At 49.2% G+C, this 25,112-nt stretch overlaps 1 protein-coding gene across 1 annotated transcript in view; it reads left to right on the top strand.

Moving 5' to 3' along the window:
* Positions 1–21,274, top strand: part of LOC144123695 (uncharacterized) — a 37,599-nt gene extending 16,325 nt beyond the window's left edge. The window contains exon 3 of the mRNA XM_077656477.1: positions 21,148–21,274. Coding sequence (XP_077512603.1) covers positions 21,148–21,274 — 127 coding nt within the window. The remainder of the gene's footprint in view (positions 1–21,147) is intronic.
* The last annotated feature ends 3,838 nt before the right edge of the window (positions 21,275–25,112 follow it).

Genomic DNA, 25,112 nt, shown 5'->3' with positions numbered 1-25,112 from the left:
ACTGTCTCTCCCGAGCTCCTCTTCCGTGCCCACCAGATGAGTCCGACGATGATTCTGCTTTCCTCGGCGCCGTCACCACATCCGACCTTGCCCACCACCTGAGGGCCGACTGCGAACTGCTGCCTCTAATCGAGTACCTCGAAGGAACCGCTCCGTCTCCGCCCAGACTCTTCTCGCGCGGACTTTCGTCGTTTTGCTTAATAGATGGAGTCCTCTACAAGAAAAACTACGGTCCGACCGACACTGCGTATCTCCTCGTTGTCCCAACCGTGCTTCGTAAGGAAGTTCTCGCTGCATGCCACGACGACCTTTCTTCTGGCCACCTCGGTTTTTCCAGAACATTGGGACGCCTCCGCCACAAGTACTACTGGCCACGGCTTGCTGCGGTCGTCCAACGCTACGTTCGAACCTGCCGTGAGTGTCAACGACGGAAGGTACCACCGACAAAACCGGCCGGCCTTCTGAAGCCAATTGATCCACCGCAAATCCCATTCCAACAAGTCGGCATGGACTTACTGGGCCCATTCCCGGTGTCCTCCATGGGAAACCGATATATTGTTGTTGCCACGGACTACCTAAGCCGCTATTGCGAAACCAAGGCTCTTCCCCGTGGCACCGCGGCTGAAATTGCACAGTTCTTTGTTCACCACATCGTGCTTCGCCACGGCGCCCCCGTGGTTGTATTAACTGACCGGGGAACCGCGTTTACGTCGGCTCTTACACACGAGGTCTTCCGTCTTAGTGGCACCAGTCATAGAAAAACGACTGCTTACCATCCTCAAACGAATGGACTTGCTGAGAGGCTGAACAAGACCATCAAAGATATGATGTCTATGTATGTCGACGCTGACCATCGCAACTGGGACGAAATACTTCCCTACATCACGTTTGCGTACAACACCGCCCTCCAAGAAACGACGCGCTTCACCCCCTTCCGTTTGGTGTATGGCCGAGATGCCCTGACCATGCTTGACGCCATGCTGCTGCCGGATTGTACCCCCTCGTCTGTCCCAGGCGCTGACCAATTCGTTCGCGATGCAGAAGCCGCTCGCCACCTTGCTCGACAACGCATTCGCCACCAGCAGACAACTGACACCCGGCGTTACAACCTCCGCCACAGGGAGGTGATTTACCAACCCGGCGAGCACGTCTGGGTATGGAGCCCTATACGTGTGCGCGGTCGCTCTGAAAAGCTTCTGCGGCGCTACTTCGGCCCCTACGAGGTGCTACGTCAACTCAGCGATGTGAACTATGAAGTGTACCCGCAAGGAGTTGTCCGGTCTTCTCGCCCGCCCAAGTCTGAAGTAGTCCACGTGTCCCGCATGAAACCATATTACGCCCGTTAGCCCCTCCCGGAGTTCACATTCAGTGCTGCCACCACACGCCATCGCACTTTCGGTGTCTCCACACTCTTTATCCCCCTTGCCGGAGGCATCGAGGCGATGCCTCTTGGAAGGAGGGGGGCAATGCCACACTGCTCACATTCTCCGAGCGCCGCCATGCGGCCGAGCGGCATTACTGGGCTCGTGTGGGAGCGAAGAAGAGGACGTTCTCGTTCGAACGCGCGCTGCTGGGTTTCTGGCCTTCGGATTAAAAAAGCCCCTTTTCGTGCCGCCCTACGTTTGTCGGCGACAATATCATTATCCCGCGTTTGTTCCCTCACCCACTCTGCCCTCTTCCGCTCTCCTAATGTTACACATAACACTTTTCTTTTCATGGCTCGCTGAGCTCTACTTTCTCCCTCTATCCTGTTCCTCCTACCCTCCCCCAGCGCGGCGCAACGTCCATTTCCTCACCTGAAAAAGAGAAATTACCGCACGCGCCATGCTCCCCCCAATTTCTTATTCATTTTCCCCAAGAATATCCATCTCTCTCTCTTTTCATGGCTCGCTGCGTTTTCCTTAAAGGGGCTCTTAAACACCTTCTGAGGAGAGCACATTAACTCACTTGATCACTGCATTGTGTTGTCATGAACACCTGAGCCAAATAATACTCTTCTACGCGCAGCAGAGAACCCACAATCACGCGTCAAAGTTGGCGAGCTCTTCCCGGCGACTTTTTCATGCTCGCACCCTCCTCCGTCCCCCGCAAATGCGTAGACAAGGTGAGAGGTGGCCATTGGTTAGATTCTTTCAGACGTCAGGCAGCTACCGTGGCCGCGGCCAATGAGCCGCTTAGATCCGGCGGGTCAGGAAGCTCCGCTGCCGGAGGTGGGCTTGGCGGAGGAGCGCCGACCTCCGAGCGTGCAAAAAGTGACAAGAGGAGAGGGAAAGGCGCGAACATGCTAAAATTCAAATTTTGACTACCGCGGCTGCTGCGTTTTCATGAAAAACGCTAAGGCGCCCGTGTGCTGTGCAATGTCAGTGCACGTTAAGGATACCCAGGTGGTCGAAATTATTCCGGAGCCCTCCACTACAACACCTCTTCTTCCTTTCGTTTTTCACTCCCTCCCTTATTCCTTCCCTTACGGCGTGGTTCAGGTGTCCAACGATATATGAGACAGATACTGCGCCATTTCCTTTCCCCCAAAATCAATTATTAATTATTATATTACAGATGACTCAGCTTCTACAAAGCGCATTAAACGAATACTTGCCGGACAATATTCGTGAAGCAGCGTAATTTAACATCCCTGGCCTACCGCAACGTTTCTAGAGCCCCTTTCAGAGCCCCTTTAGGTTGAGCTGAACGCTTTTCGTTAGCCTCCACGTTTTTTCCGCGTAGGTGAGTACCCGTAAGACACAGCCCTTGTACACTTTTCACTTGAGGGATATCGGTAAACTGCCATTCATGATCCGAGAGAACCGGTCGTATGCGCTCCACCCCATTCTTATCCTTCTAGTTATTTCCCTGTGATGATCCGGATCAGCTGTCATACCTTTACAACTTGCAGCACCTCGCTGCCAATTGTGAACTGCTGTTTAGACTGTTGAACATTACTTTGGTTTTCTGCATGTTAATTTTAAGACCCACCGTTAGCCGAAAATTAAGCGGAATGTAAGCAGCGCTGACAGCGTACCGCCCGGCACGTGTGTCCACGGATGGTGATAGCACATATCATGTCTGGCTAGGCGATGCCGGCACTTCTCCGAACTGTTCCCCCGAAGTAAATCCCGCCTGCATTGGACAGGAATTTTCGTCGCACAGGAAAGTTCGCTGTTCACGCGTGCACCGTGTGAGGAATGTTTCCCCAGAGTGGTTGCCGAACTTACTGCGAGGATGTGATTTTTTTCGCCCAATTTCAGTGCAGTTAATCGTGTGACGCTGCGCTACTGGCTCTGAAAGCGAGTGTGACTGGCTTAAAATGACAGTTTGGCCTCGTGACTGGAGCATTACGGTCACAAAAATTACGGTCACGAAGTAGTTGGTTCCCAATACACTGCATCTGATTGCTTGTGAGTGCGGTTAGGCGTGTGAAGGGAGTTTTGAGGGAATTAAGGTATCTGTAGCATTATCGGCAGGGCCGGTTTTATACAAAACATAAATGGGAGATATTTGGAAACCACCTGAATAAAACCTTCTGCACATTAATTCGCTGTTAAAAAAAAGAAACTATTGCCTCCGTATTCGAGCGAGGATTAAATCTATTACTCCTCACCAAGTAAACACCGCCACGTATGAAAGGTAAGATAGCGAAGCGCGTATAATATTCAGTGCTATTCCGCTCTATAGACTGACGTAGTACACATGTTGCTCGCACTTAGCCGAGAACCAACGTTACTTGGCCGACACTGGCGGACCTTTATCAGTTTGACAAGGTAATATTTCCTTTTTCATTTAAGCGCTGGAAGTGATGCGAATACTCAAACGTTTTCGCACTTTTCTAGAGCAAAATTTTCGCACGGTTGCGAATTGGTGCATGCGGGATATCGTGAAAATTTAACAGTAGTGAATAATGTATAAACGCCTTACGAAACCGATCAAAAAAAAGAAGAAAAATCTCAACTTGATCATGCAGATGAAGAGCATATGTTCCGTTCGAACTGCTGACGGCGATGCACAATCGCTAGGCGGCTGCATTTGGTTGTATGGACGGCAGCGACCTGTTCGTTGCGGTTTGACATGGAGCTTAACGCCATCGTCGCAGCGTTTAAGACGCCGCGCGGCAGTGTCGCAGGCAGGCAGTGGCGCGGCAGTGTCGACCCGCAGTGTCGGAGGCTGACGGAATATGTCATGATCCAGCGTTATGTACTGGATATAAACGAATATTGTCTTTATTGTGACGTAGGAGACAGCCAATTCAATAGGAGCGTCCGAAAACCTTTAAACAAGCAACTGGCACGAGGAATGTTTGCCGTACGCGCGCACGTAAACACTGTTTGCTAGCAGGCGACTAGAGGCCTAGAGAATTGGCCCGCTGCGCCGTGAGCCAGGGAATCTGCACTCTACGATAAATTATGCACTTATGTCACATAGTATGTATAATAGGTAAAGGGGTAATGAGCAAAGTTGAACATGTGTCCAGAGTTTGAGGTACTGACCACAAACGTATGAAGCTGAGTTTTAGGAGAGAAACCATTGTAGGACTGAAAGGAGATCAACAGTCACAGGGGGACTTTTACTCGGAAAAGCAATTGGAAGCAGAAGCCAAGGAAATTGAGAAAGTAATATTTGAACAGAAGGAAACGGAATAGACTTATACCAAATTAACTTGATTACTAGAGCTAGAGCTAGCGAAGTTGTGAGTCAGGCCAAAAGGGAACAGACGCAAACCCAAGAGTTGGTGGGATGAGAAGGTCAAGAGGGCGATAGATAAACGTCAGGAAGCGTCCAGGGAACACACGGAACACACCCCAGAAGCTGTGTGTAGAAGTGCAGTAGGCAAGCATCCTATTTGACTAATGGGAAAATTAAAAGAAAGGCTGCCAATGGATGTTAAAAGTAAATAAAAACGAAAGAAAAGGAGTTCAGAAATTCTGGAAGCATCTAAATACAATGAGTAATAAGACTGGGCAAGAGCAAAGGTTTATTGCTAGAGATCAGGGTATTCGACTCGAAAAGGATGAAGAAATGAAACACATAGGAACAAGGATGACAGAATAATTTAAAGAAAGAAGTGTTGTATATAATTTATCGAAGGAGTATAGACCGGTCACTACAACTGTTTCACTTGGGCAAAGAGAGTGGAAAAGGGCAGAGAAGGTTCCTAGTGACACGCCGACAGGTGCAGATGGTATTCCGATTATGTTATTAAAGAAGCTAGAAACAATCCAAGCAAACATTAATAGAGGTAGTGAACAAATGGTAGTGGATGAAAAAGCCCCCGATTTAGTGCAATTAAGTAGAATGAACATGATATATAAGAAAAAGGGGGACAAAGCTGACATAAACAACTACCGTCCAATAACAGTGACATATGTGGGTTACAGGGTGGTGATGCAGATTATAAAGGACAGACTGCAAGCTTGGGCGGTGAACGAAGGAGTGTTAGGGGAGCTTAAAATGGGTTCCGGAAGAAAAGGAGGTTGGAGGACAATCTGTTTTTATTGACGCAGTGTATAGAAATTGCTGAAAAGGACCACAGGCCCCTATGGTTAGCATTTCTGGATATCAGGGGAGCCTACGACAACCTTATACAAGATGATTTGTGGCACATACTGGGCACACTGGATGTGGAAGATGGAGTAATTAATCTTTAAAAAGATATATATATATAAAGGTACCAGAGTGCTTATAAAATGGGAAAAAAAGGTATCAGGGCCTGTAGAGATACAGCGGATGGCTTAGGCAAGGATGTACTCCGTCTCCTTCATTGTTTGTTGTACGTACCGTGCAAGGGTTAGTGACCAGGCTAGACAGGAGCGGACTAGGCTTCAACCTTTCTTTTTTCAAGCAAGGAGAATGAATTAAACATTAATTACTGGGACTAATGCACGCCGATGATATAGTGCAAATGGCTGACAAGGAAGATTTGCAGAAGTGGATAGACATTTGTACAGAGGCAGATAGATTAGGTTTCAAGTTTAGTAAGGAAAAATCTCCAGTTATGATATTTAATGATGAGGTCGTCGAGCATGGAATACAAGAGTTCACGCTAGAAGTAGTGGATGAGTACAAGTATCTTCGATTGTGGATAAATAACAGTGCTGAGTATCTGACAGAGCATGAAAAATATGTAACGAATAATGCTAGTAGGAATGCAGTTGTCATGAAAAACAGGGCACTGTGGAATTACAATAGGTATGAAGTGGTAAGAGGGATCTGGAAAGGGGTGATGGTTTCTACCCTGACTTTCGGCAATGCGGTCCTGTGCATGAGACCAGATGTTCAAGCATGGTTAGAAATCAAACAGCGCGGCGTAGGGAGGCTAGCTTTGGGGGCACATGGCACTACACCAAAACAAGGGGTACAGGGCGATATGGGATGGGCTTCGTTCGAGAGCATAGAAGCTAGCAGTAAGATGGCATTTGAGAAGCGATTGAGAGAATTGATGGAGGAGCAGTGGGTTAGGAACGTTTTCAGATATATGTATATAAGGAATGTTGACACGAAATGGAGGAAGTGAACTAGAATATTGACAAGCAAATATCTGGACAGGAGTAGGGGGGGGGGGGAACCAGCAATTATCGGTTAAGAAAAAGGTTAAAGAACCAGAGAGGGCTCCGCAGAAAACAGGGATGCTGACGAGATCGGCATTGGGAACATACGGAATGTTTAAGCAGGAAATTTCCAAGATAGATAAATTTTATGAAACGAAGGGATTGAGGTCTGGACTGCTACTCCGCACTGGGGAAGCGGAGGAGAAAAAAAGAGGGTCGTGATGGGTGGCGATGTCGTGAGAAGTTAGATGAAAGTATGCGCACGTACTTTTGATGGCACAACAACCGCCAGTCGAGGCCACACAAAAAACGCGGTAACGCCCGCATTGCCTGGCTGCCTGCCAACTCTGTGGCCAAGCGCCTAGCATTACGTCCTCACAGAATGGCCTGCTGTCCAAACGCTTCAAGGAAGCAGCCAACGTTATTATTTGGCGCGCATATACCGGAAAAACCACTAACATATGCCCCACAGTATATCGGCCATGCCACAAGTCCGGGGCGTCCGCTCGTCCAATTAATTTTGAGTACTTTCGCGTAAAAGCAACATCTCAAAGAAGTCTGTGTATCAAACAGGTATGAGGCCGCGGAATTCCATGCGGCACCCAAAATTTCACACCCAGATCTAGTCTTTTCAGGGGGATGTTCCGAGTGTCTGGCTGGGCCCAGTAAATCGCCGTCGCAGAGTTCCAGAGAAGGCAAGCAGTGTGCGGTCCAGAGATAAGAACAACTGTACGGAGGCCATCGCTGAGAGCACTCTTGGACACAGCATCGGCCTTCTCGTTTCCATCGTGTCCGCAGTGTCCAGGGATCCATTAAAAAATATCTGGGATAATTGTAGGGACGCCCTTTGTTGTTCGAAGCCAGGACCGGAGTTTGCGGGCTAATGCCCCTGCCACACGGGAAACTTAGTCATTCTATCGAATAACATTTGTTCGATAATGTCTAACTTGGTGTTCGGCTCAATGTACGTACACGTGCAAGAAAGCGCGCTTGCGAAAAACTGGCGAAAGCAGCGCGCGCAGCAGTCAACGTCCCAGTTATTACTTTCCCTCGATAGATGACGCTGGACATCAGCCGCAGCAAAGGTTATCTGATTGGTGGCTAAAATCAAGAGAAGAGTAAAATGTCATAAGTCATGGCTAGGTGGCTTGAGCCCCCGCCCGATTTAAAGGATCAGCCGTATCCATCCATCCATCCATCCATCCATCCATCCATCCATCCATCCATCCATCCATCCATCCATCCATCCATCCTTCCACCCACCCATCCACCCACCCACCCACCCATCCATCCATCCATCCATCCATCCATCCATCCATCCATCCATCCATCCATCCATCCATCCATCCATCCATCCCTCCGTCCGTCCGTCCGTCCCTCCGTCCCTCCGTCCGTCCGTCCGTCCGTCCGTCCGTCCGTCCGTCCGTCCGTCCGTCCGTCCGCCCGTCCGTCCGTCCGTCCAGCAGCGCCTCTCAGTGATGCTTTGGGAGCCTATAACGCCTGTTGCGCACGCGCAGCGGCCACGCATTCGCACTGCGCATGCGCAGCTATCCTTAAGCAAATCTAGCATACGTTTCCTCCAGTACGTCTCCGCAGTGCTAAACCTCTCTATTGGCGATTTTCACTAAATAGACGCCACTCTGCGGAGGCGCCGCGAAGTGGTCTAGAAGCTGGTTCGCATGAAAGCGACTGGGCGAACTGCGCTATTGATTGGCACCTCGCGGCGACCAATCTCCAATTTGTTAGAAGCTCGTCATCATCTGGCCGCTACACGACGCGCAGTGGCGATTTCGCTTGGGCCCCCAGCTCACGAGCACGCCGGCTGCAGCACGTGTTCGCATGACAGACGCGTGGGGAAACCGCGCGCAACGGAAATTATTTTGCGTTTTGCGCTGTTTGCCCAGTGGACCTCGTGTTGCTGTCAAAGTTGCTACCATATTGCGGAGAGCAGGGAACAAGGGAAGCAGAGCGCTCTCGAAGTGGTCCTTGTGTGGTTTTAAGAACGGCCGTCTGCTACATCGAATCGGTATGGATGTGCTAGACACCGTTACGAATTGACACACTCGCGCGAAATGTCCAGCGGATCTCCCTGGATCCCGCTATAGGAAAACTGTTCGTAAAAACGAGGTACCAAATACATGGGTTCGTATGGCGGCTTCATCATTTTCTTTGACCCGTTACATCAAAGCGATGCTAAACTGCTTTTCTCAGAAGTTTATTCTACCGGTATAGTACGACTTATGTAAATACGAGGCGATATTTGTTAACAAATCGCTGAGCTCACGTGACTAACGGATGAATTCCAAGTGCGCATGGCTCTTTCAATAATGCCACACCTTTTTACGGCATGTGTGTATACGGTGCTTGGTTATCCACGACGAATGAGGGGCTATGATTCGAGTTCCACTTAATGGTGATCCTTTTTGCTCTTTCTTACTGCCCTCACTGTCGCTGGAGTCAGTGAATCATGCGGTAGGATGTAAGAATCCAATGAAATCTGTCGTAACTAATTATTACATTGATTACGTACGTTACTTTCACTGGTTCAGAATAAGTTGAAAGCACAGGGTCCGGTTAACTGCCCTGTGAAAAACAGCAAACCGAAAAAAGTGACCTCATTGTCCACGCGATTTGAAATCAGTTCATATTTTATGTGGCACCTGATTGATTGTAAGTTGATCGATCGCACAATGTATGATCGCAAAAAAAAATGCGAACGGGCGCATGTTTTCAGCTAACTGAAGCGACAGTGTTACAAGCTTTCACCGTATGTCCCTCGAAGAAGGCCCTCCAGGTAATGGCGTCCACCGTATTTCGTGGCGCCGTGGTTAAACCAATTAAGCCGCGACTAATCACGTTCAACTGCCACCCATGCGGTGTCAGGCTAGCAGGCATAAGAAAATTAACCTCGTAGTCATGAGAATCGATGGAAGCCATCTTTAAGGCTGGAAGCTGGAAGCCAGCTTTAAGGCGCAAATGCCGCTTCTTATTTTACACAATAATTTCTTTTATGCTCAGTCAACCTTACACTTGCTGTACCGTACTTAGCTGTTGCTCTAAATTCGAAACATGGCAATTCCAGTTTGCCAAAATTTGCCCGTTGTACAGCAGTCGTACACCGTCGACATCCTGATTTTAAATTATCTACAAAGTTCGGGTTCGAACCCGGCCACTGCGGCCGGGTTTGAATCCCGAGTACTCCGCCTCAGTAGCCGAGCGCTGCTAAGCTGCCGCGGGGGGTACCATCTACGAACAAGCACGACTTTACTGCGAAATTTTAAAATAAATATCTCGCCTTCATAGACGGCGACACACTCCATCACAAGAGCAAAGTAAAGAGCAAACGATGGGCGCAGCAAAACGTTATCTTTCACGAGGACGCCAAGAAATGCGTTTCTTCTATAGGTGCTGGGCTGGGTTAGGATATCTTTCGGCCCACTCGTTGCGCGCCGCGCATCTTGTGGCCGCAGCGGGATGCGTGTACCGAAGAGACAGCCCTGCGTCCGGACGAGCGTCCCAGTGTCCGGGAGGCACGCAGTCGTTTCGCTTCGCTGCGCCGGCAGCATTGTTTTGCTGCTGCCATGGTCAAAGCAACGCGGATGCGGGAGCGTTCCGGTTCCGCGTTCCAAGGCGCGCCCCTGGGCGAGTGCGCGGGCAATTTGCACTTTTGTGGGAATAAACCGCGCCCGGAAGCGGCTCCGCTGGCTTCCCTTGGCAGCGCGGCCCCAGATGGAAACCGTCCTGCAGTGGGCGACGGCTGCTTGCGCGGGGCGCTTCTGAAGGGACACGGAGCCCTGGTGCAAGCGCCGTAGCTTTGGCGCCAGAGACAGCTATACGGCCCAATACTCGCTAATATTTGGCTGTATCGCATTTACCGTTTTTATTATACAAAAATTCATCAGCGTGCCTCACGAACTGGGCGCTTATTGGATACATTTAGATAATGGGGTCTCAGCTGTCTCGCAAGGGAAGAACAGTTCACAATTGGTAGCGAGCTGCTGAGAGTGGTAGGCGAATGCGTTTACTTAGTACAGGTAGTGACCGCAGATTCGGATCACGAGTGTGAAATAACCAGAGAAATTCGAATGGGTTAGCGCACTTGGCAGGTTCTGTGAGATCATGAATGGTAGTTTACCAATATCCCTCAAGAGAAAAAGTATACAACTGTATCTTACCCGTACTCATCTACGAGGCAGAAACGTAGAGGCTAGCGAAAAGCGTCCAACTTAAAGATGCTCTAAAGAGTATTCAGATCTCGTCTTTTTAGCGCGGGAACTCCACGCATTCCTAGAAACTTGGAATTTTTTTCCTGTGCGGTAGATTTCCCTATTAAATCGGATTAAATGTCTCGACTCCCGCCCTTTCTTTTTAACTCAACGCTGAAGGTACGTGTCAACAAACGAGTGGAGTGCCTTTCAGTCAGCCGAGTGGTGGCTCCGTTTTCGCGTTTATTTTATTTTCAGGTTTCCATGAATAAATAGTTTCAGTCGCGTACAACATAGCCGCAAATTAGGACTACGGTAAGCTTGGATTCTGCTTTCCCAGATCACCCCGAGTATTACTACTTATCACTCCGTCGATCGCAGAGCGGCAAGCCGCTTGGCAGGCCGATTCGGAATTGAATAGTTTATACGAAAAAAAAAGTCCGCACCGGAAATGAACACGCGGAACACGCTTCGTAACAGGCCAACGCTAGTGTTGTCACAGCTTTACTGCGAACACCATCACCTGGCAATGCTTTGAGCAGTGAAGCTAGCGGGCATGCAGGCTAGGCGAGCAGCTGCCAGGTATATAGGCATTCGGACATTCATTTATCCCAGTATTCGTCATAGGAGAGATTCAGAATGGGGGAACCCAACGCTAGGGGGCCCCAAGGTAAGAGTGGGCCGCACGATGCGGACGCACGAACCGGCGACATTCAGAATGCGACTTCCAGTGACTCCCTTTTTCTGACTCCACAGCTGGAGATGCGGGCGAGCACGGCAGCCCGACAAGAACGCTGTACGATAGATAGATAGATAGATACTTGAGGCCTTGCCCTTTGTAACGGGTGGGCACCACTAGGTTGGGCACCCGGCCAAGAAAAAAACAAAAAAAAACAAGAAGATCGAAGCACACAAGGAGAGAAAGATAAAACGCACAAAAAAATGGAAAAAGAAGAGAAAAAAGAAAAGAGAAAAAAAAGAGAAAAGAAAAGAAAAAAAGAAAAAAACACGCAAAGGCTAAAGTCAGGAGGTGGATGGGGGGGGGGGGGGGGGGTTCGCTCATCGACCTCGTTCACTTCCGACTCTGCGGCTTCGCGCTTTTAAACACAGTGCTCCACCAAAGAGTTAGTCGAAGCTTGGTTCGCAGCACCCCCTCGCTCTTGACCTTGGAGCTGTCTCCGTCGTCCACTGCAGGACCGTGAAACCCGAGCGCCTGTGGGAATGTGGTGCCCTCTGTCGGCATTGGATGGAGTCTCTGGCACGACATCACCAGGTGCTCGATGGTTTCCTCCGCGTCGCCACACGCTCGGCATATTGCTGCCTGTGCTTCTGGTGTTGCGTCGAAGTGACGGCGGTACACCAGTGTTCGCAGCGCTCCGGCACGGGCCTCAAACAGCAATGCGCTACCCAGGCCGTTGTCAAAAATCTTTTCAGGTCCGATGCTGTTTTTGCACTCGCGGTACACTGCCAGTGTCGGTTTTTCCGCGAGCGCCTGCAGCCATTGGCGATTCTCTTTTTCCTGGACCCGTCTCCTTGCCTCCTGTTTCCATGCCGTTGCCGATTCGGCACTTATGGGTGTCTGGAAAAGTCCATACTTGCCTTCTATCTTGTGGAGGCGCTTCACCCATGTAGTGCGTAGGCATGTCGCAGCTAGGTATTCAAAGACCCGCCTTGCCCATCGGTTGTGGCTCATGAACTGCACTCGACCGCGGTACTCCAGCTTGCTGCATGCCTCCCTTGCCTCAAAACTAGACCATCCCAGGTCGCCTTGAATGGCTGCATTGGCCACCCGTCCATGACATCCGACTGCAGTGCGGCCGACCTCTGTTTGTCTGCGCTCTAACCAATTTCTGGTGGCTGATGGGAGGCAGACCACCGCGTTGGCGAATGTGAGTCCTGGCACGTGCGCGAGCTTCCAGAGGTCGCGGACCATGGTGTACTGGTGGCACCCCCACAGGCACCGTTATCACAATGCTGGCGCCATCCACCGGCGCGAACAGCCGTCTCCGCGTTGAGGGCAGAGCGTTACGTCACGCGGCGGGCTGTTCGTTTTCCTCCCTCCGGACCACGGTGCAAGAATACTCAGGTGTTGACACTGCGCCCGCTGGAGCGTCCCGATTATGCTCGGCCGCGGCGGAGCGCGCCTTGCAGTTCGGCTGCAAGCCGACAGATGGCGCCGATGTCAGTGGGCCCAGTTGAGCGGTGCTGGCGCCTTGAGATTCCGCTGCCAAAGCTCGACTTTCGCTTTGTGGGCGTGAATTGAATTGAGAACGCTAAAGAAGTTCGTAGCTTGGAATTAAAATTAGTAGTGTGCCAGTCTTAAAATTTTGTTTGCGTGAAATTATTTCGTGCAAAGCAGTTAATGATATGAACTCGGTCGAGCAGCACTCGATTATCTTGCGCGATGGCTCATTCACGTTTCGCTTTCTCGTTCAATTCATAAATCATTCGATGTAATCATAGATCTAAGCATAATAAATATAAGTGGGGGTGATCGTGCCCTTTTCCGTTCACAAGGGCAGATTATTATGGCACCAGAAAGTTTTTGCTTCACGCTTATCGTTGCTTTTTCACTCTGTATGAAGATCGTTCAAACGTTCTTTCGCTGAGTGCGCTAATTTTCAAGATGCAGCGCACTAGTATAGCGCGGCTATTTACGACTGATGTAGTGAAGAGGCTGCGTATTAGGTAAAAACTTTCTCACGCCGGAAATGTACCAGACGGGATGCAAGGGCGCGTCGGATCATGGACCATAACCCAACACGAAAGCTTGAGAAAACGGCATTTTTATTCCGATGCATATTATCATAGAACGGACGTAATTTTCAATAAGCTCCTTTCCACTGGAGGCTAAATGGCTCTTGAAGGACTCAAGTATTCAGGGGTCAACATTCAGCCAAGTACGCTTTCGAAACTCACGAGGTGAAAAAATATAAGGAAATCACCATCTCAGAAGGTCACACTGTCATGTACTCCCACAATAAAAAAACGAAATGAAAATCTTCAGAACTTTATTGCACACCATATGCACAGTGCAAACAAAAAATGCAGTAACTGGGTGAAATATTCAAGATATACACAGTGTCACTGCGCGGTAACAGCAGTTTTCCGTCTAACGTAAGCAGAAAAAGTCGCAAGAACTTTGGCATAGAGGAACATATGATGAAAATTGCGGCTAAGAGGAACAAAGCTTTGCCAGTTTCTTTTTTTCTTCCGAGGTGGCTTTCTGTGTCTCTCTGGCCGCGTTAGATACTTCGGACAGTTTGGAAATAACGTAGGGACTGCCTCTTTGGAAAGCACGGGCCTCTTTTCCGCGTCAAGCAGCACTCTCCCATCGAGCTCCGCGTAATATGCCCGGGAAATTGCGTACTCTGCGAAATGCTTGGCGCAGACATGGTCAGTGGGCATTAATGTCCGGTCTGCCCTAGGAATCGCGCGCCGCCACTTATCCAAACGAACATTGTCGGACGGAGCTTTGAACAATGTCACACGCTCCGCACAAGTCCGGTAGCCCGAATTGCAGTTCGGCACGAAGCACTTTCGTCCCATTGCGCAGCATTCAGCGCAGCACTCAGCGCAGCACTCACCAGCTGTGGGCTACTCTGCCGACGATAGCCAAACACAAGGTCTTGGTCTAAAATAAAGGAACTTGTTTAAAACAGCACAGCAAGCAGCCGCATACTCCAAAACGAGGCAAAAACACGTGCGCACTGCCGCGCCACGCCGGACCGAGCCGCCTAGCGTGGGACCCCATTTCGCAGCGCCCTCTAAGTTGGTGACCGGTCGGACCGGTTTCCAAGGCCCCCCCACCCGAACATATTGTGGCCGCGAGCGGGCGGCGCTCTCGCGCGCGGCGGGGGAAGAGTGTCAACACCTCAGTATGGTATTCTTACACCGTGCTCCGGACACACCGTCCCCCTCCCCACATCCCCTTTCCCCATCCCACGCTCCAAGCTGTGCCCCCGCGATATGGGTGGCAGAAATCGAGCACATTCCCCCCCACGTAGCCACAAGAAGAAGACACACCGCCATACAATGCAAGAACGAAGCAGCTTTTCCCTTCCGGCCGGCTGATTCTCACGAACGGAGGGGACGGTCCCATTTCATCTGCCCCTCCCTGCACTGTCAGGCGCATGCGCCGAAGCCATTGACAGGGAAAGCCGCCTCGTTCTTGAGTTGTAACAGGGTTGCGTGTTTTCACTAGTTGTTTTTCTTAAAATTGCGGGCTTGTTTATCTCTTTGCCCTTTCATTGGGTGCTTTTTTAATGCCGGAGAGAAATGATGTTTATCGGGGCTTGTACTGCAAAGCGGAGAAAATGAGAACATGTACCGCACATTACAGAAGTTTATTGAACGCATACCAAAGTAATGAAAAATGCACCAACGAGTGAAAATAACTGAAACGCGACGCTGTCACAAGCATGAAAATGGGCAAGTGCATTGTGAGACATTTGTCAGCCACCAGAGCACGCTCCCTGCGGCTCGGGAAACGTAGGCCAGAAAACGCACGTTGTACGTTTGAATTTCACACAGAGATGGCACGAATATGACGGCCATTCTGTGCTTTGCATTGTCCAGCAGTTGCCAAGTAATGACACTTGGCAAAAAGTAGCCATGGCTTAGGGGTTAGCGGGTATTGTCCGCACCTTCTCCAACTTTAGCTGAGCCATGCACGAGCTGTTTGATTGCTTTCCAATAAGCAAGAACATCCGTGAGCGCTTCAAAAAAACAGTACTAGCACGTGGGAAGCACAGTGGCAAGTTTCCGAGCTGGCAACCTGAGGGACGCGCAGACAACGTGAAATTCACTGCGTACCTCACTGCAGCCTTTAAGCACTGAAAGATTGCGCCTTTATGGACTCCGCAAAAATAGCGTTCAAAAGATAAGTGCGCCGCGACAAAATCAGTACAGGACACGTTTAGTTCGCGAGTCACTTTATGCACATACAATACCGAGACTATCGCTGAAACATCTTTAAGAGATGTGGCATACTTCAATGAGCAGAATTCCAGTGTTAGCAACCTATGGAAGAGTGGCAAGTGCACAGGCTCCGACAAAATTCGTGAGCGATGCCCTCACCGGTCTAGCGTTTCTCCGCAAACCTGGTGACAGTCTGAGCAACTATTGAATAGGAAGCATGTTAAAATAGTACTTCTGTTTAAGGTACATCAGAATCTTCTTTGCATTATAGATACCATATTAAGTTTCATACGGCAGGTGCAGCGCAGCCAAAGCTATATTTCTGTTTGGGCTCCCTACATCCACGACCAAAAAGAAGTGCGTTCCTTTTGGCGAGCAACAAGTAGTAAATGTCACATTTGTCATGAGCTTGAATAAATGCGCTCTTACTGCTGGCGACATGCTGTCGCTTTGTCATACTTCATACCACTCGGCCACAATATAAATGCGGAGTAACACGCCTCCCTTTATTCTTCCATGCGGACTACTTCTGTACCTTTCACTGCGATGCACCTGATGTATGAAACGGAGTGTAATATATCCTGAAAAAGCATTCTAAATGCATTCACGTATATCTGTTTAAGGCGGACCGGATTTATTTACTGCCGCACGAAATGAAATAGACTTCACCCTTGCATCGTGCAGGATGTGGAGGACCTCGAAAAAGTGCGCTGTAGCGACCACGTGCTCTGGTGGCTGACCCAGGCGGCCTCGAATTAGCTTAGACATTAAGAGGAAACGGAAGAATTTAGTTTACCCGCCGCGGGGGCTCAGTGGTTAGGCCGCTCGACTACTGATCCGGAGTTCCCGGGTTCGAACCCGGCCGCAGCGGCTGCGTTTTTATGGAGGAAAAACGCAAAGGCTCCCGTGTGCTGTGCGATGTCAGTGCATGCTAAAGATTCCCAGGTGGTCGAAATTGTTCCGGAGCCTTCCACTATGGCACCTCTTTCTTCCTTTACTACTTTCACTCCCTCCTTTATCCCTTCCTTTACGGCGCGGTTCAGGTGTCCGCCGATATATGAGACAGATACTGCATCATTTCCTTTCCCCTAAAACCAATTATTGTTATTATTATTAGTGAAGCGGAAGTCTGTTAACGAGTCAGCGGTAAGAGGGAAAGTAGATGAATTCAAGATATCGGCTCTAACAGCGGAAGGAGATTTTATGTTCTAACAATGAACGATAACCTCAGAGGTATCTTTGCGGAGAGCGCATTATAAGTAGGCGGTAGAATGGTTCGAAAAAAGGAGTCAAGAGAAAACTAGGCACACGTAAAAACCAGGTGTATGTATCAAGAGAAAAGGAGGGCAGTGTCATTAGCAACAAGGATAACATAGAGTAGCCGAATCTATCCAGTATCTAATGTAATCAGAACATTATTGAGAGCAGCAGTACAGCACAGCAATCGGACATCCTACCAGTAAAGAAAGAGGAAGTAAAGAAAGCCTTAGGAGCAATAAAAAAGGGTAAAGCAGCAGGTGAGGTTCAGGTAACAGCACATGTCTTGAAGGACAGAGGGGAGATTGTGCTAGAAAAACTCATGACCTCGATCGCACCAGAAACTTGGAAGAACGCTGACATTATCCCAACTCGTAAGAAATTACAGAGTGATCGGCTTTCTGTCCTTTGCCTACAAGGCATTCACTAAGGTAATCGCTAATAGCCAGGGCAATTTTAGAGTTCCATCAACCAAAAGATCAGGCAGAGAAATGCGCAGAATATAACCAACCCCTATGTAGAGCTAGCATAGTCGTCCATAAAATCGGCAATAAAATTTCAATAACGAAGGCTGTCAGGCAGGGAGACACGATCTCGCCAATCCTATTCACCCCTATATACAGTAGTTGTTCCGACGCCCGAATTAGGAAAAGTTGGGAATAAGAATTGATGGAGTAATTTGCCATTCTCTGATGACCTTGCATTGCATTGCTAAGTCGCTCACGAGATGACCTGCCAAGCATGATCAATGAGTTGGACAGGCAGAGCAGTACGGTGGGTCTGAAAATTAACATGCAGAAAATCAAAGCAATCTTCAACAGCCTCGCAAGAGAACAGCAGTTCTCAACTGGTAGCGAGGTGCTGGAAGTGGCAGCGGGTCCGGATCATGAGAAAACTAGAATAAGAATGGGGTGGAGCGCATGTGGCAGGTTTTCTCAGATCATGAATGACAGTTTACCAAAATCACTGAAGGGAAAAGCATACCACAGCTGTATATTACCCGTACTCACCTACAGGGCAGACACGTGGAGGCTAACGAAAAGGCTTCAGCTTTAGTTGAGGAACTCAGGGAGCCATAGAAAGAAGAATGATAGGTGTAACGTTAAGAGACCGGAAGCGGAAAGAGTTGGTGAGGGAACAAAAGCGTGTTAATGACATCCTAATCGAACTCAAGAGGAAGAAATGGGCTTTGGCAGGGCATGTAATGCGAAGCCAAGATAACCACGGTCCTCAAAGGAACACCGCGATGTTTTACTCAGTACCGATTAATATCAATAAATGGATTCATCATACGTACCAGAGGCCAGAGCAAAAAGAATTATCGAAATCGGAGCATGTAAACGAAAGTTATATTGCTTTGAAAGTGAATAATAATAAGATAAGACGAAAACGCGCTTCACTCACAAGCTCACACAGTACTGAGGTTGGGCGCTTGCAATCAGAACCGGGCCTAGTGCACACGCAACGGAAGCTTGCATGCAATTGTTGCTCTGACGGGGCAGCCCACAGCCGCGCATTTTGACGGCGTCATCCCATCGTGTACGCGGTGCTGTGGACAGGGCAGGGGTGGCTAACAACAAAGGAAGGTCCCGGATGTTTCTCTGCTGGTAGGTCTCAACCTTTCCTCCCGTGTCTTGTCCAGCCTTTCGTTTCACATTTTTGGGCGAGGTGTGCAGACTTTTTTTTTCGCTGCCACGCTCGTGTGGTTTGAACAGCGCTCGCTGCCACGAAAGCTTGAAGCGAAATAGAAAGCGTTATTCTTATTAATTCTCGTTCGCCTTCTCTGCTTTTCAGTCTCTGTTGCATTCGAAAAGCTCAGATACATAATATTTTGAATTAATTTCGCGAGTATAAAGAAAGAATATTCAAACTGGTCGCCCAACCAATCAGACAGGCAGCGCCCAATCTCAATGTCGCTTCATTTCCGCTGCCGAAAAGGGCCGCTGCATCGGGACGCCATCGGGTCGAAACGAGCATTCCTGGAGAAAATTAAAACATTGAATATTCAGGTTTCGGCAATCTCTTTGTGCGTTCAGGCGTCACAATGTCCCTTACTCTGCATACAAAGAATGAAGACCTGACTCTTTGTCTACGTCTCAGGGCCCCTTTGACGGTAGCGGAGTGGACTCCAAGAGACGGCAAAGGGGGCGGCAGAAAGTTAGGTGGGCGCATGAGATTAGGTTTGCGGGGATACGAAGGGCGCAGCTGGCAAAGGACAACTGGAGAGACATGGGAGAGGCCTTTGCCCTGCAGTGGGCGTAGTCAGGCTGATGATGACGGTGACCACACTTCACTACTCGCGGTGCGTACAGCGTGGCTGGCAGTCGTCGCGTCGGCGATGTACGGGAAGCGTTTAGACTCCTGCGTCAGTGGGAAAAAGTCCACAAGTTTCAAATGAAGAAAGAACTTAGCCGGCATTGGATCTCTTTGCCTCTCCCAGTCGGTTTGCGTTCGGGAAGGCCCTCGCGTTTCCCAGCTAATGTGCCCTTGTCATCCAACTATAGCGAAAGCTTTGAGGTGCAGTGGCTGAGCCGCAGTGCCTAACCAGCACGATGCTGTAGCAGTTCGACTAGCACACACAGCTCCCCAAATTTCTGAAGATGAAGTAGAATGTGCCCAGCAACATATCGCAGCACTTGACCCTTGTGCGGGGTCCGTCCCGCACCCTTTTGCACTTCGTTTGAGCGGCGGGCGGTACAGCTGACCGGCGATAATTTGGAGAGTCAACACGCACTGTTCACCAAGTTCGCCAGGCAACAAAGGCCAGTGGAGTCCTGCAATGCGAAGGCCGTCTGCCAAGCTCAAGAGCAATTTTCTCTTATGGTTTGAAAAGCATGTTTTTCCACCTATAGCCGGCATTGGGGTTCGAACACAGGCCCTCTGCGTGTCAGGCGGGAACGCAACGCGTAGGCCACGAAGGCTCGTTGGTTCGAGCGTGTTAGAGGGGCAGATAGTGAACGCGTCGTAATGTATATGACTTAGTAATGTGTGCTTGGGATGTGTAATGCGTTATAATAGTAAAAAAAATAGATATGATAATTCGGCGTCAGAAATTGCGCCTAATGCAAAGACAGTTATGATGGTTCATTATATTGAAACAAATGGTGTATACGTGTATCTAAGTTTAGGTGTAGTGGCATAGTATGTCTTTCAGGCCTTTCGATCTATTCAACTCAGTGGCATAATCACAGTGCGTACTTTAACTGCCGCGTCAGTCTTATTGGAGCTAGGTGATTATAAATGGGCTCAGCTGAATGAAGCTGCTGCGTTTCTACTTTGCCATTTATTTCAGTTTTGCAACATGGTGACCGCGGAGCTCTGTCATTTGTTCAGCAAATGCAGCTGTATATACTGCTTAGGGTTAGCGCAGGCTTTGTGTGCACAACAAGCAGAAATGTCGACGATGCTTCAGCCAGGCTCTCAATGATAAGGGAGTGACTGAGTCTGGTGGACTGCTTCTGAGTGAGGCAAGCACAAGTGTGCAAGAACGCTGAATTGGCGGACATGAATGAAAAACCGGAGAAGATTTAATGTGGGCAAGAAATAATGAAGCTGTTTAAGGTTTGGGAAGAAAAGGGAGGAGCCTCACATCAGCATATTTGAGCTGCTGTGCCCGAGAGTGTACGCGCTGTATGGGCTGCTGACATTGCATGACATTTCGCAAACTCGTCTCCTCTTCAATTATGTGGCTTTGAAGACATCTCAGGTGCGACTCTGTACCAATAATCTTGATGGTGCAGCAGATTTTTCCATCGCACTGGTACATTTCTAGCGTTGCTTGCGACCAAAGAGATATCGAAACTAAATTGCATTTACAACGAAGCTTTATTGCTCAAAGATGCTCAAGCTTTGAAACCTTAGTGCTCTAGACTGCTCATAAATCGACGTTCCTCTGCTTCAAAGAGCTACAAATTGAAAATTTTTGTGCTCATAAAATTACTTCGGTAACATCGGCGTCTGAAGGCCTCGGGGTCAAATGCAGGCTTTGGCGGCGGCATGTCGATGGAGAACAAATGCGAGAACGCCGTTGTGATGTGCGATGTCAGTGCTGCAAAGTCGAAATTAATCTCGAGCTTCCACTACCGCGCCCCTCGTAGCCCGTGTGTGGCCCACCAGGCCAAACCGTTGGTGCGATTTCTGCCCTAAACCTTTTTCCGTACTGCCTTGTTTTCCATGTAGCGAGCGCTTTCCTTAAAGAATGGCCAACTGTGTTCTCTGTGGCGCAGCGGACACGTCCTGCGGAGCACCAAGTACTCGGACAACCTGGTCCAGGGGGCGCGCAACAACGACTGCGAATCGCTCTTTCCCAAGTGCCCGTCCTCGCCGTTCCGCCGCTTCGGCACCTACCTCTGAGGGTGGCGCCCCACACCCCTCATCTGTACATAGACCCACCTGTTCATCCTGTTCATCCTATTTATGAACTCCTCCAATAAAGGCTTCCATCCCCATGCCGTTTGGAAGGCACCGCAGACGCGATGTCTGTCTCCATGGCGACCAGTGCGTTGCGAGGACAGGCGACACGAAGCACGAAGAAATTCCCCATTGTTGCTGACTGCAATCCTCGACATCCATCTGCGCATGCACCAGTTCTAGCGACGACTGATGGAGCAGCCGTCTCACTACCAGGGGAGGGAGCGCCGCGAACCGCGCGAAAGCGAAGTCAGCGAAGGCGGCTGACGAAGCTGACACACGCAGTGGGGCTGCAGTCGGCTGACGGTTCCGTCTTACAGCCAAGCAGGCTGCTGCGGAGTCGGAACAGTGAGCCGATTGTTAAACCGGAGCTCATGCTTCCATATTTTCTTGTCTCATAAGGGGCGTGTACAGGACCCGTCACCAAAGCGCGTCCGCACGAGCTGTCAGTCATCCATTATACTGGTAATTAATGCAATAGTTTATTAAATAATTATGTAATGTGCATGAATGAATGTGTGGTAGGAGGTTCACATTTATTGGTTGTCCCGGTATCCGCGGCTGGTGAGCCGCCGGAGCGGGCTGTCGACTTTGCTGGCCAGGACGGTTGCCGTCTCTGTTGCACGAGCGAGAGCTTCTGGTCTGCGCAAGGCCGGTCGCACCATCTTCATGAGCGCCGCTACAGATGCTCCCCCTCCCCTAGCGCGGTGCGCTATAAAGTTTGTACATGGGGGGAACGTTACAGGAAAAGGGCAAATTTTTTCGCCGAATGAAAATTAGGAAATAACTTATACAGACACAAATCAACACGAGCTCGAAAAATGGTGAATGCAGTAACTTCGGCGATGTACAAGGCTACTCCTATTGGCGCTCATTGTGAGCGCTATGGGCTCCGTGCGCTGGTATGGTGGCGCCAGCAGCGACCACATCGCCAGCGCCACCTCGTGGCAATCGCCGCGTTAACCGGACGCTAAGTCACGGCGGGTCTCTCGAAAGAGAGAGCGCGCGCGCCCTCGAGACTGGCCGTGGTGGCCCTGCGCCTTCCTCCATGCCCGATGTGTTCGCGCCAGCCCGGCCGCATAGCAGACGCGCACTGGCCGCGATGCCATTCTAAGTCAACGCCTTCTTCTCTGCGGATTTCAACGCATTGAAACCCTTGACGCCACCACTGCTGCATTTCGTTTCAATTGCTTTCAGGTTGGGCTGATCACCGATTCCCAGCAACCATGATTGTGTTGCAGTCCCGACGGCACTGCAATATCTGGCAGCGCAGTTGAGCTTATTGAGATTACTGAAGTACCTTTACAATTTGAGAGAGGGCCCCGCCGCGGTGGCTCAGTGGTTAGGGCGCTCGACTACTGATCCGGAGTTCCCGGGTTCGAACCCGACCGCGGCGGCTGCGTTTTTATGGAGGAAAAACGCTAAGGCGCCCGTGTGCTGTGCGATGTCAGTGCACGTTAAAGATCCCCAGGTGGTCGAAATTATTCCGGAGCCCTCCACTACGGCACCTCTCTCTTCCTTTCTTCTTTGATTCCCTCCTTTACCCTTCCCTTACGGCGCGGTTCAGGTGTCCAACGATATATGAGACAGATACTGCGCCATTTCCTTTCCCCCAAAACCAATTATTATTACAGTTTGAGAAACAAGGCTCTGACCCAAATAATGAACTCAGCTATGTAATTTACATCCACTGTGACATCGACTATGTGAATGGTCGGCTAGAAATGCGAAAAACGCAAACTTACTACACATATATATCAGATGATAGTGCTCTACATCCTGCAGGATCGACACTTCTTTACTTTGTGTATTCCTCTCAGAGAAGCATAGCTCTAAGCATACAAAAAGACGATGTGTTTCTTGCTAAGTATCTTCCACAGGACTTTAATTTCCGGAATTTCATGAAGACACCAATTACATGAATTATTTTGTTCGTATTTCTGTTTTGGAAAATACTTAACTATAGAAAGGCCGCCGCGGTGGCTCAGTGGTTATGGAGCTCAGCTGCTGACCCAAATGACTCGTGTTCGATCCTGGTTGCGGCGGTCGCATTTCGGTGAAGGCAAAATTATAGAGGCCCGCGTACTGCGTGATGTCAGTGCCCGTTAAAGAACTCCAAGTGGTTGCAATTATCTGGAACCTCCTACTATGGCGCCCCTTATAGTCTTCGTTGCATTGGGACTATAAACATAATTAAAATCAAAAGATTAATTCCCGAAATTAAGGGTTTAGTGATGATGTGAAATCCAAAAAATATATAGAGAGAGAAATTTGAACCACTCTCTATTTTTTTTTATTCGTCTAGAACAGGATTTGAGATCTCATAAATGCAACAAATAAAGATACAAAATTTTAAACCACTGAAGGAAATAAAATGATGCAAATCAATACACAAAAGCTTAGGTGAAACAATGTGAAAAACGACATAAGCACTCTCAGAAGTACGACGTCGCTCCCACTGCATACACACACGCACGAAAAAAAAAACTAGAAACAAAATTGACCAGCTGAACCACAGATGAGCATAACAAACGAAGACTTAAACTTCAGATGCTAGCTCCAAGAACTTCACCGTAGACCATTTCCTGTAACTGACTGAACGCATTCTTTCGCTCTACATAAAGACATAAAGCAGCTCCTGCCAATGATGTCACGTTCGAAACACCCCAGTCAATGTAAACCCTTTTTCAGTTCACTCTCATGAATTTAATTCCACAGTGCACTCATTTCCAGCATACCCTCTGTGCATGAGCTAGCATGCACGATGTCCAAGAAAAGCGTTTAAATATATTCGGTACCTTGACTGCAGTGTTTTTATAGCTGTTATGACATTGGGTAAACACAGCAGTAGGTAGAGCACCCGTTATTATCCAAGTTTGTTTTCGGCTTCGGACGAAACACCTCACCGCTCGCCTCGCTCACTGCAAACTGAACCAGAGAGCTACGTTGGCTGCGTCCGCCTTTCGCCACCGCTGTTAACCAGGTGGCGCCACACGCGCGCGCCAAACTGCAGCGCACGGAGCCCATAGCTGATCATATTTTGCCGTTCATCGAGGAAAAATATTCGTTTATAGATATCTGTATGCTTTGTTTATTCTGTTTCCGGAGATTTCAAGAGATCGCAAAAGGGTCGTTTTTTACTCAATAAAGGAAACGAATACATATGAGTGGCTAAGTTCTGCCGAATTCTTTCTCGAGGTCAGTGGTTTATTCAGTGGTGCCTTTTTGAAAATGTGATGCTATATGTTTGCACTGAATTATTTCTAGCGTGCTCTGGTGCGAATGGAGCGAATTCATTCAGCTAAGGCACAAAACAAGATTTCTAATAACCCTGTCACACGGGCATTTCAAAGGCCCTCGAACCGATAGGCTATCGACTCAAAGGCGATCGAGCGCTGCTACACGAGTCAATCGAGTCAATCGTCAATCAAGTCAATAGTCTATCGAGTCAACGGAGCAGCGCGGAACTCCATCGAGATTTCGAGGGCCTTCGAGCGCTGCCCAAGGTTGCTAGCGTTGCTTCGAGCGGCGCCAAGCGCACTTTCGTACACGATACATTCACGGGCCAAAAGCATGAACAAACATTATTCGCCTAAAATTTAATGCAAGCAGTCCGTGCAATAATTATAAAATTTTATTGGACTGGTTTTAAGCGCATTAAGCGCCTTAATTTTGCGTTGCTTGCGTATATAGCGTGCAAACCATGGTGGCGGAATGCCCGCCCGCTTCACAGCGATAACAGCTTCGTCGCTAATCCCTCAAAGCAATACCGTGTTCTAAT

The sequence above is a fragment of the Amblyomma americanum genome, chromosome 3 (genome assembly GCF_052857255.1).
Source record: "Amblyomma americanum isolate KBUSLIRL-KWMA chromosome 3, ASM5285725v1, whole genome shotgun sequence".
In the NCBI taxonomy this organism is placed as follows: Eukaryota; Metazoa; Arthropoda; class Arachnida; order Ixodida; family Ixodidae; genus Amblyomma; species Amblyomma americanum.
Note: the sequence above shows the minus strand (reverse complement) of the source record. Positions and strands in the feature narration are given on the sequence as shown.